Genomic DNA, 12693 nt, shown 5'->3' on the forward strand with positions numbered 1-12693 from the left:
CTGGACATGTCCCCGCTGCCGGTGGGGCTGATATTCGCATCTCGGGACGCCCCCGCATGCAAATTCCAGTCCGTCACTCACCTCCCTGTTCCTTCCGTTCTCACAGCCTTGGCACGCGTGCCCCTGCGTCCTAGGGCGCGACGGTGCCGGAGCTCTTTCATTTAAAGGGCCAGTACACCTTAATTAGTTAAATCAACTGTGTCCTCAGTAATAAGTTCCTGCTCCTCCCACACTTTCCTGCTGAATCTTTGTTTGCCCCAGTGCCTTAGTGAAAGCATTATACTGTTGCTTTGCTATGTACCAGATCTTGCATTCCGTGACCTGACTGTGTACCTTGCTGCCAGCCTACTGACCACCTGCTATGTTCCTGTTTACGCACCTGTGCTGCCTGCCCTGACCTCCTGCTATCCGGACTAAGTCTTGTTGTGTCAGGGGTAGCGACCTGGGTGCCGCCTGCCGCATCAAGACGATCATGCTTTGCGTCGGACTCTGGTGAAAACCAGCGGCACCTTAGACTCCGCTCCCTGGCACGGCCAGCGTCATCTGCCACACACGTCCAGCGGATCCACTACCACCAGTGTTCCTGTCTTCTGAAATGTGAGGGTTACAAGAACATATAGTGGCTGAATTGCACAGCCTCGAGTTGGCGGCAGCATGAGTAGAACATATTATGGCTGAATGGCACAGCCTGGTGTTTGCGGAAGCATGAGGAGACCATATGGTGGCAGAATGAGACAGCCTGGAGGTGGCAGCAGCAGCATCAAGAGTCCTGAAAGTGACCCGGTGACAGAGTGGTGCGGTGGGTGGCAATATCAGTACCCGGTAACGAAGGTGGGTGAAAAAAGGTCTGATGTGAAGGAATGTTTGTAACTGGGGAGCAGCACATTAAATCTGTTTGGCACTATACATATTTATGAAGTGTTGGTGTGGCACCACACTATGATTCATCAGGCATTGGTGAGTGGAAATCCTGTCTGATCCATGCCTGATTAATCTTCACAAAGATCAGTCTCTCCACATTTTTCGTGGACAGACGAGTTCTCCTTGGGGTGACTATGGTCACCGCTGCACTAAACACCCACTCTGATGGCACACTACTGGACGGGCAAACTCTGCTAGTTGCGGCCACAAATCAAGTTTGGCTGCCCAAAAGTCCAATGGATCTTCAAGGTGTGTTGGCATGGGCATGTCTAGGTATGCCAACACCTGCTGGTTCAGGTTCTGCTCCAAGTCTACCTGCTGCTGATGAGTTGCTTCACTATGTGGGTGAAGAAAGCTACTCATCAGCGACTTTAGACTCGGCTATGGCAGTGGAAGATGAGCGCAGTGGACCCCCGAGTCAGACCTGCAAGAGGATGGAGGATGGCGCCGATAGGCATCGGCCAACTGACTATGTAGGATGTGACTGTAGTAGGTCAGTTTTTCCTTCCTCTCAGGGGGTGTAAAAAAAGGCCCTCATTTTGTGGTGGTAGAGAGGGTCCAATAAGGTGGAGAGCCAGAAGTCATCCTGCTGCCGAATGGTGACAATTCGGCGGTTACTACGCAAGCGAGTATGCATCATGCCATTTGTGCAAGTGATTCGGAGGGACTTCCTGACTCCATCTCCACTGCATACTGTCACGGTTTGTCTTGGTCCTCTGTCTCGCCTTCCTCATAACTCTCTAGCTGCTCCTGTTCCTCCTCTCCTGTCAGATGACTAGAAAAACTGCCCATTTCGTGAAACCTAAACTGTGCCCCTCCCCCTCCTCCTCCTCCTGGTCAGCCCCCACAGGGCTCATGTGGCCGTGAGATGTAGGCGTTACATCTCCATTGCCCTGACCAGCCATGGTTTCCAAGACGTGTTGTAGGAAATTAAGCAGTGGAATGACATTGTTCATCCCATAATCCTGGCGACTGAATAATAATGTGGCTTCCTCACGGGCCTGAACAAATGGCAGGGGTCACGTATGAGCTGCCACTGGTTCACATTGAAGTTACACAGGGGAGTACCCCTATCCGCTTGGATCAACAAGAAATTGGTGATTACTTTTCTCTGTTTGTACAGTCGGTCCAACATATGGAGGGTGGAATTCCATCGTGTGGCAACGTCGCAAATCAGACTATGTTGTGGGATACCTTTCTGACCCTGCAGCTCAAGGAGGGTGTGCTTTGCGGTGTACGAGTGGCTGAAGTGCATGCAAAGTTTCCTTCCCATTGTTAGGATGTCTTGCTAATGGGGGGAACACTTCAGGAACCGCTTGACATTCAGATTGAACATGTGGGCCGTGCAGGGCGCATGTCTCAGGCTTCCTTGTCGCAGTGCAGACAAGATGTTCTTCCCGTTGACAGTCACCATGGTTACCATTTCCAGTTTAGTTTTCGTGGAGTAAGCCATGCTCCGATTTCTTTATGCATGACTTTTTAGCAGTTCCTTGCCTGTATGACTCCGTTCGCCAAGGCAAACCATGTGAAGAACAGTGTGACACTGCCGTGCCTTGCATAAATGGTATGCTGAAAGGGAACTGAGACTTGTGAGTGCAGTGGATGCTGAGGACCCGGTGGAGGATGAGGAAGCGGAGTCGCACACTGTCACAGGACCAACGGGCTGAGAGCGTGGAGGAGGAAATGGTGTGACCTGTCAAAGTTGGTGTTGTGGCTGTGCAGGAACCACATTCACCCAGTGGGCTGTAAAGGACATGTATTGTCCCTGACCATAGTTACAGCTCCAGACGTCTGTGCTGCCGTGCACTTTGGTACACACAAACAGGCTCAAGGACTGTCCCACCTTCTCTTCCACAAAATTGTGCAGGCCTGGCACTGCCTTCTTCGCAAAGAAATGACGGCTTGGGACTCTCCACCTCGGCTCGGCACAAACCATCAGTTCTCTGAAAGGTGCAGAGTTCACCACTTGAAAAGGGAGGGACTGCTGTGTCAGCAACTTGGACAGGAGCACATTCAGCTTCTGCTCCATTGGATGAGTGGGTGCATACTGTTGTCTCTTGGACATGGCTTCGCTGATGGATTTTTGGCGGAATGACTAAAAGTAGGAGGAACAGGAGCATCTGGAGCGACAGAAGATGGGTATGACACACAGCTCTCTTTGGCTGAGATGGTGGAGCCTTGGCTGGCTGAAAGAAGGAGCAGCGTGCCACTGGGTGATGCAGCAGGCTGGACCACTGCATTGGAGCCACGGTTCTCTCAGGTCACTTTATGGTGGCGCAGCATATGTTGACGCAGGGCCGTGGTGCCAACATTGGGACACTGACCACGCTTCACCTTCTGCTGACGCATCTTGCATGTGGCTATGTTAACCTTCTTTGGATGCTTGATGAAAAGCTGCCACACCGCTGAGTAGCTGATTTTCCCACCAACAGTCCGCACTAATTGACTGCTACTGCCGCTGTCTCCAGGAACCCCTATTCCACTACCTCCAAAGATGTTGGGCTGCTGCAAAGCAAGTGCTCCCCGGGCACGTTTGGCTTCAGACTTTCCACTTCTGCCACCATGCTGACTGCCAACTATGCTACCACCTTAATGGCTCAGCTAGCTAGCTGGCTTCAGTTTGCTTCAGGACCCTGAAATCTGGCAACACCGCCTCCCATGTCACTCTCCTCATCACTATTTGCCCGCATAGTGGAGGAAGCGGCCGATGTCTCCACCACTTCTTGGCTGGGCAGTAGCTGCTGACTGTCCTCTATTAGATCGTCCTCACTGAATATTGGAGCTGAACCCACAGTATAAGATACTACTTTAGGGGAGAAAACAGCGTAGGACAGAGGCAGTCGGAGGTCAGGAACTGCTCCCGGGCCATACCAACTGAGGGTTTTGTCTGAGGAACCCACAGACTGTTGACTGGGGTATCAGATGTCACTTGTGAGGAAGTGGATGACAATTTTAACCAATTGAGGACGGCAGATAGGTTGCTGGTCGAGACACGACTGCTAGCTGATACAGAGAGATCAGGCCTCTAGCTGCGACTCCTGCTGCAACTCGCCCCTGGTCTGCTGCAACCTCTGCCTGCGCCTGATGAATTTAGGCCTCTGCCACTCCTCTGTGCACGTCCTGCCACATACTCTGAGTGCGTATACAAGGGGAGTACAATACGCTTCACTACGCTTAACAGTATTTGTCTAGAACAGCAGCAGGTGTGTACTTTTGGCTGTCCTTTCACAGTATCTAGGCCCTTGAGAGTTTAACAGGTACAAAATAGTACACTACTTAGTTGTAGGGATGTGGTATGCACTTAAGAGGGCAGAAAAATGCGCTACAGTGCGCTTAAAAAACATATTGGCGTAAAACACCAGCCGGTGATTACATTTACCTTTTCTTCCACAGTATCTAGGCTCTTGACAGATTAACAGGTACAAAAAAGTACACTACATAGATGTAGGTATGTGGTATGCACTTATGAGGGCAGAAAAATGCTCTACAATATGGTAAAAAAAAAACATATTGGAGTAAAACACCAGCTGGTGATTACTGTTGCCTGGCTTTTCACTGTATCTAGGCCCTTGACAGATTAACAGGTACAAAATAGTACACTACTTAGATTTACGTATGTGGTATGCACTTATGAAGACAGATAAATGTGCTACAGTACGCTTAAAAAAACGTATTTTTGCACAGCACCAGTAGTAAGCAACAGTGCTGCAGCACACAGTCGCTGTATACTAAACCCAAAATTACACTCTCTCAAAGACTATTAGGAATGGACTGCTGGATATTATACCATCTAAAGACTAGTATAACCAGCAGACCATTTGTTGTGGAACAAAGACACAGAGTTGCGCTGAAAAATGATTCCTACATCCTCTGCTATGGTTTCTCCAGCTGAGCCAGCTTGTTCACATGTATGAGGCAACACACAGCTATCTGCCCCTCTCTGTAATATAATGCTGTAGAAAGTGACTGGGAAGTTAAGGGCTGCAGTAAAAATAATTTTCAGTGAAAGATGCATTGCTCTCTGTCCACCAGAACGCTGACATGACTAGGAGGTGAAACGCTGCTGGAAAAAGTTTTCCTGTGTAACACTTAAAGCGCTGTCAGCCTATCTCTGCAGTAAAAGGATGAAGTGACTATCTGGAATATTCATACAAAGCATAGGTGAATAGACGGCACTGCTCAATATTGCTTAGTAGTGATTTCAGGTGTGGAGTCGATCAGAGCTAGCCGAACAGTCTTCCTATCTAATATATGAGTTGGTGGGGGTGCTAGGATGTAATGTCTGCATCCTGCATGTGATTTAGGGTCATCCCACCTACCCTTGTTCCTGCCTTCCCAAGATTCCTTGCCCCATGTCCCCACATGTGGATCCGCCATTTTAGATTTCCTGGCGCCTGGACCGCACTAAATGGAGTTTAATGAAGTGATTTGCCCTACAGAATCGCAGCGATTTGTTGCGAATCAAAGAGATCACAGGGGGGGAGGAAGGGGGTAATAAGTAAATTTTCTCTGGAGTACTCCTTTAAGTATTTTACTATGTGTTGTTCATGCTGTGTTTTTTCTTAACAGCAAACCCAGTGGTCAGGAATGGTATTACATGTAAAATAACAGTTGTTTTAAAAGGAGTCTCATGAAGGGCATATGGATATCAGGACATCATAGAAAGGGAACCCTCTGAATTCATAGAAGTTTGAAGAGAGAGGTTACTCTACTGTCCAAAATATAGATAATCATTGAGGGTTATTATATTGATTATAATAAATGTGCAACACGTTATTTTTCCTGTGGTGATGCTGCAGGAAAATGGAACACTTGATATTTCATAGTAACAGTGTTATGTAGATATACCGTATATGCCGGCGTGTAAGACGACTGGGCGTATAAGACGACCCCCAACTTTTACAGTTAAAATATAGAGCTTGGGATATACTTGCCGTATAAGACTACCCCCTCCTACCGCGATGTACAGTAGCTTGTAATTCCCCCCCATATTAAGTAGGCAGCATGTTCCCCCACATTAGGTCAGCAGCTCCCTCACATTAGGTCAGCAGCTCCCCCACATTAGGTCGGCAGTTCCCCCACAATAATAGGCAGCTCCCCCCACATTAGATCGACAGCTCCCCCCACAATAGTAGGCAGCTCCCCCCACATTAGGTCGGCAGCTCCCCCCACATTAGGTCGGCAGCTCCCCCCCCCACAATAGTCAGCAGCTCCTACCGCGATGTACAGTAGCTTGTAGTTCCCCCCCATATTAAGTAGGCAGCATGTTCCCCCACATTAGTCAGCAGCTCCCTCACATTAGGTCAGCAGCTCCCACACATTAGGTCAGCAGTTCCTCCACATTAGGTCGGCAGTTCCCCCACATTAGGTCGGCAGCTCCCCCCACATTAGGTCGGCAGCTCCCCCCACAATAGTAGGCAGCTCCCCCCACATTAGGTCGGCAGCTCCCCCCCACAATAGTAAGCAGCTCCCCCCCCCCCACAATAGTCAGCAGCTCCCCCTCACAATAGACGGCAGCTCCCCCCCCCCACAATAGTAGGCAGCTCCCCCCCCCCACAATAGTAGGCAGCTCCCCCCCCCCACAATAGTAGGCAGCTCCCCCCCCACAATAGTAGGCAGTTCCACCCCACAATAGTAGGCAGCTCCCCCCCACAATAGTAGGCAGCTCCCCCCCCCCCCCCCCACAATAGTAGGCAGCTGCCCCCCCCCACAATCGTAGGCAGCTCCCCTCCCCCAAAATAGTAGGCAGTTCACCCACAATAGTAGGCAGCTCCCTCCCCCACAATAATAGGCAGCTCCCTCCCTCACATTAGTAGGCAGCTCCCCCCACAAACATACAACTTCCAGCCATATAGAGTGTATGTCTGTGTACTGCCCCCCACAGTGTTCCGGTCACCGCTCCTCCGGCCCGGGGTCACAATCTACTGCTATGGCCTATGGACCATAGCAGCAGTCCCGGGACTGGAGGAGCGGTGATCGGAACACTGTTAATGACACGCCGCCGGTCACTCACCAGGCCCCGGCCGGCGCTCGTCCTCCTGCGCCTCTATGGTTGTACGCACGGGACGTCAGTGACGTCCCGTGCGTACAACCATAGAAAGGTGGAGAAGGACAGGAGGACCGGAGGAGGACGCGCGGCGGCCAGGGAATGGTTAGTGACCCGCGGACATCCTTATGTCCCGAAAAGATTTTTCGGGACACAGGGATGTCCGGCATAGGAATACTTATGATTATCTGCCCGGGCCGGCTCCTGTGTGCGGCTGCAGGCGGGGGGCGGCGAGAGCATGTAAAAACTAATTCATGTATACTAAAAACCAGGGCGCCTCCAGCTGTTGTGAAACTACAACTACCAGCATGCCCAGACAGCCTTTGCCGGTCCGGGCATGCTGGGTGTTGTAGTTTCACAACAGCGGGAGTCACCCTGGTTTTTAAGTATACAGTTATTAGTTTGTACATGCTCTGGCCGGCCCCTGCCTGCAGCCACACACAGGAGCCGGGCGGACCCCAATACCCGGCGTCTAAGACGACCGCCAACTTTTCAGAAGAAAATTTGGGGTTAAAAAGTAGTCTTATACGCCGGGATATACGGTATGTATTCCGTTTGTGCCATATGTGGATCTGTTGTAAAAGCGTCAAAACTACATGTATGGTGCAAAATCACTTGTCAATGTTGTTATTGTAGCCCTACAGACTACGTGAGATCTGTGAAAAGTAAAAGTGGAGCAGTTGCAGATAGTAACTAATCCTAAACAAGCAATCGGATTGACTTCTAAGGGCTACTTTTTCAAGTTGACTTTTTTAAAAAAGTTTTAATAAAGAACATGGAAGGATTGGCCCCTAACACCAAAAATGAAATGACCACCAAAGTGTGAATCCATATTTCATGCTCTATCCCCTTGGACTTTGCATTAAGCAGGACACATTGTATCAGTTTTGTCTGGAATATCACTTAAAATGTAGATAGTAGTTTGTTTAGTTGGTCCAATTTAAATAATAAATCAATCTGTTTTTTTCTCTTCAGCCAATGCCACACTGCGAAATCGTTTCAAGAGATGCGAGATTGAAGCAATCCAGGGCGAAGTGAGGAAAATGTGCAACTACAATAAAATTCTGTCCACCAAAAAGAATATGGATCATGTGAACAAAATCCTAAAGGCCAAGAGGTTACAAAGACAATCCAAGACGGGCAATAACTTTGTGAAGAAGAGAAGAGGCCGCCCAAGAAAGCAACCAGTCTTGTTTGATGATGACTCTAGAGATCAAATGCCTGTTCTGGAGAAATGTGTCGATCTCCCGAACAAGCGGGGTCAAAAGTTCCATTTGCAGGAACCAGAAGGGAACAAACAAGACACGGTCATGGACACCATCGAAGCGGTCATACATATGGCAAGAGAAGCTCAAAATTCTCGAGTGCCAAGAAATGGAAAGAGGAAATTCATAGATGAGGAGGTGGTGAAGACAAAAAGACACAGGAAAAGACGAGGGGAATCTGGCAATGGCCCTTGAGATCACTACAGACTTAAGTTTGATTTGATAATCAGGCCAACAATTGATGTAAAGGGTTAAACCCCCATGAATGGCTGCAACATTTTTTTTTTCTTTTTGTCCCACCCCCTCATTTAACATCACAAAACGACTGCTTTGTACTACAGCTAAAGTACAAATCTTGTGGCACTAGACGTAAAACATGTACCTTCATGCTATACCTATGTGATTGTGAACAAGTCAAGCTGCGTTGGGTATTCAGACAATGTAATTTTTATTTCAGGGTAGAGGTATATTATTCACCATTCCAGAACCCAACAATAGGTTCTGAAAATGTTTTCAGTAGCAGTACAAAAATTTCTGGTAATAAAATGGCCAGTATATATGGGGGAAATACCAACAAAATGGGAGATCATCACTCCTCCTATATTCCCACACCATAGAATAATTTAAAAAATGAATGTGTAATTTTTTTTTTACCATATTTATATTTACTATATGTGTAGATACACTCACCTTTCATAACTCAGCCCTTTTATTACTTAAAGGATGGTTTCACTTTAGCGCATTTTTATAAGCCTGTAATGACTTGAGACTGGCTAAGCACCATAGGAAATGTAATTGTTTTTTTTTTTTTTTTTTTTTTTAAATCCCCCATTTTTTTTTTAAACACACATGAAAGTTAACTTTAGTTTCTGCCATGATTTTTGGAGGCTGCAGAACCCATACATTGCACCTTATCCACAATGCATGGCAATGTCATATCCAGCAGGTGCAGTGTTTTGCCAACTTAATTTAGTTAAAAAAAAACTGTATATTTTTTTTATTTTAAGCGATTACTGAAAAGGCTGTATACCTGGATAACTACTAGAACAATCACAGATTTACTAATAGTTGTTACAGTGGAGAAAGTGTTCTTATCTTAAATTTCTAAGATATCATAACTGCAATTGTTCACACTTTAAGCCACATTGGGAAGGAGGAACCCCTCCCACCCCTATTGTGGTTGCCTTAATAAAGTTTTTTTCTTTTCTGTTGTACATAATGTAATTATAACTTTTTTTCAGTCTGCATGATTGCAAACAGTCTGTGACTTAAAGTCTGTCTATTTGTCAATTATTCATTTAAAGTCTGAAATGCGACAGCTGATTTAAGGCCCAAAAATATAAAAACAATCAATGAAAATAATCTAGGTTATGACTCTTAAAACAAATAAAATTTAGTCTGGAAGCAGGCATGCTGTATAGTTAGTTTTGGCATGACTGGTCAGCTACAAATTACAACACTTCATTATAGTTTTTGCAAAGTAGAATCTTAGAACACTGGTTTGTTCTTTAAACAATTACTTAACCGATAAGATATTTGTATCCGTTAAAATAAATAGCACTTTTTCTCTACCTTTTTTTTTTTATTATTTCTTATTACATTTTTTTGTCGTTTTATCCTGATCTATTTATAAGTTACCCACAAATCAACCCATGCTTCTAACAATTGAATTTTAGAAATTAGAAATCTCAGTTTCTGCAAGAAATTTTTAGAATGTAATGCTTTTCTAAAATACTGCCAGATTTTTTATTTTTTAAATAATGTACACTATTAAAGGGATGGGAGACATTTGTCTATCATTCAATCCATTTCTAATTGCTTGAGTCATACTACAAATTGAAAGTGAGGTCATGACTTGCCTTCTGAATTCTTCAAAGGAGTTTTTTACTTTGTCAAAATTTCAACGATCGATCAGCTTCTTCACAAACGTCTTGGATGACTTGTCATACGCTTTCTTGGGCCGTGTTTGAAAGCCATAAATAATAATAATGTACAGGAGCCTTCAAGGCCACAGAGATTATCTAGAGTTTTTAATAAATCACGGCATAACCAGTTCCATAGTGAATATTTTTGGAGAAAATAGATGTTTCACTTGTGATACAAGTGGCTTCTCGATCTCAGGTGCAAGATTGTCGACAATTTTAAATATTCAAAAATTTGGTTCTTACAACTTTGTCATCCATGTAATTTTTATTTCCTCCAGGACCAACTTGGTTACTACGTATGCACTACAGAGGCCCCCACAATTTTTGCTCATATAGCTGTTATTTTCTTTTAGGATATGTCTTTTTTTAGGTGTTTATTACAGACGTGTGTTAGCATGTGGACTTAATTATGTCATAATTATAATTTTTTTGCTTCAAAACTTAATATATGGTGATAACCCATTGCAGAGTACGAGGAACATTTTCGTTAACTGTATATAATAAGCATGCTGATGAGTTACAATAGGTCCAAACAGTGTTATTGCATTTAGGGTTTTTGCTCAACAGAAATGGAAAATTTAAGGGTTATAATCATGTGACTGTCTGGATATCCATAAGAGGAGGAAGTGTTGAGCTTGTATATTCAAGTGTGACAAAATAGGCTTTTGAATTTGGCTACATATGAATTCAGTGCAGATGTTTTTCATTGCAATGCTGCATGTCCCTAAAAATCAAAATTTTTTTATTATGGTGCAGTTATCCAAATAGCAACTTTATTATTATATTATTTTTTTTCGTTTGTTTAGTATTTGTGTCATCGGTAGCTTACTTACAGTCTCAGCTGTTGTACCCATTAAATGTAATGCAATTCCCAGTTCAATTCAAAAGCACATCTTTACCCCCCCCCCCCCACACACACAGTTTAACAATTACCATATATGTCTATATTTACACTACAAGGAAAGGAAAGACATTATATCTATAAGTGAATGAGCTGCCAATCTATCAACGTCAGGGGTGTTACGTTTCAATCCCACGTTGCTGTTTTTTTCTAAGCTATTTCTTAAGTAATGCACATGAAATGTTATATATGTATATATTTAAGGATAAAAAAACGGGGCACAAAATTGTTTTACAAGTCGTGCTGGCTAATTTTTAGTTTGTATTCATAAGTGGTTTTTAAAAGCCTTTTTTAAAGTGTACTTGCATGTTCTACTTTGATTGTATGTAAACATATTTTAGAACAAAAAAAATTGTATTTGTATTTTATTGAATATAGAGGCGAGAAGAAACTTGTACATTGTTTGAAATGTTCTTTTTGTAACAGTTTTTATTCATGAGGCATTTTTGTACATTTAAAAACAAAAAATGAAAAAAAAAAACAAAAACAAACAAACAACAAAATGAATATGAAATTGCTGTTATATGATGCATAGGTACATCAGGCATGCTTTCTTGTCATGCTATGTCATGATCCTAGATGTTGGTTTTTAAACTTTTTTTTTTTTTTTTTTTTCTAAAAGAAAGCTCAGTTTTTTTTGCTACCAAATCAGGTTAGCAGTATAGAGCACTTAACTAAAACAAAAAACAAAAAAATAATAATCCTATTCATATGTTATTCATTGTGTGAAATTAAATGAATTCAATTCAGACTAATTTACCTTGTGGATTCTTTTATTTCATTTGGCAGAATTTGTTTAATTTTACCTATGCGTATTACTAAAAGCTATGTTACTATATGTTGCCACACACCATCAATAGCTGTCACCCAAATGTTCATTTGACCGGCTGCTCTCCGAACTTCCCCATACACAACATGATCCATTTGTCATTTCTCTATGAAGAGAGGAGGGGTAAACTGCTGCCAGACAGCTCTGGACAACTTATCTCTCTGAGAACTATAGGGTCCGGTAGTTGAAATGCAACATGCCGATTCCCTGAAAACATCTATAGGGTAGAGTCAGAAGGTCCCTACAAACTAGACAGTTGGCCAGTCCTGCCAAAGTTGGAAGGTTTGGCCAGATTTTGACTGTAATGTATGGAGACACTTATGTCCACTTCACATAATGTTTCGGATACTTTGCTAGTGTATGTATGCTTTCAAAAGTTATTACAGAGTTGACCACAGAATGCCTAATAGGTCAAACATAGTCTCCTAGTGTATACAATGACTACTATGAAGCTAATAAGTTTCAAATATTAACACAATATATTTGACAAACAGAGAAAATGTAAATGGACCCAAAAAAAAAAAAACAGGCCAAATGTAAACTATAGTCAATGGGTGCACTGCAGTGCAACTTTAGGGTGACTTTTAAACCACTGGCTCATAATGGATTTGACAGATTGTCATTGGATTTCTCGGAAGAGATTTATCAAAACCTGTGCAGGGGAAAAGTTGACTAATTGCCAATAGAAACCAATCAATTTGCTTCCCCCCCCCCCCCCCCCCCCCGAGGTCTTTTAAAGAAATCTGATTGGCTGCTATGGGCAAGTAAACCTTGTCACAGATAGCAATTTTTTAAGTGGTTTTCTT

The 12693-nt window shown here is 44.0% G+C and overlaps 1 protein-coding gene across 2 annotated transcripts in view; it reads left to right on the plus strand.

Annotated features, from left to right (window-relative positions):
* Positions 1-11672, plus strand: part of SETBP1 (SET binding protein 1) — a 202549-nt gene extending 190877 nt beyond the window's left edge. For both annotated transcript variants that reach the window (XM_056543043.1, XM_056543052.1), the window contains one exon: positions 7943-11672. In XM_056543043.1, coding sequence (XP_056399018.1) covers positions 7943-8427 — 485 coding nt within the window. In that variant the 3' untranslated portion in view covers positions 8428-11672. The remainder of the gene's footprint in view (positions 1-7942) is intronic.
* Positions 11673-12693: the final 1021 nt, after the last annotated feature.

This window comes from Hyla sarda, chromosome 1 (assembly GCF_029499605.1).
Source record: "Hyla sarda isolate aHylSar1 chromosome 1, aHylSar1.hap1, whole genome shotgun sequence".
In the NCBI taxonomy this organism is placed as follows: Eukaryota; Metazoa; Chordata; class Amphibia; order Anura; family Hylidae; genus Hyla; species Hyla sarda.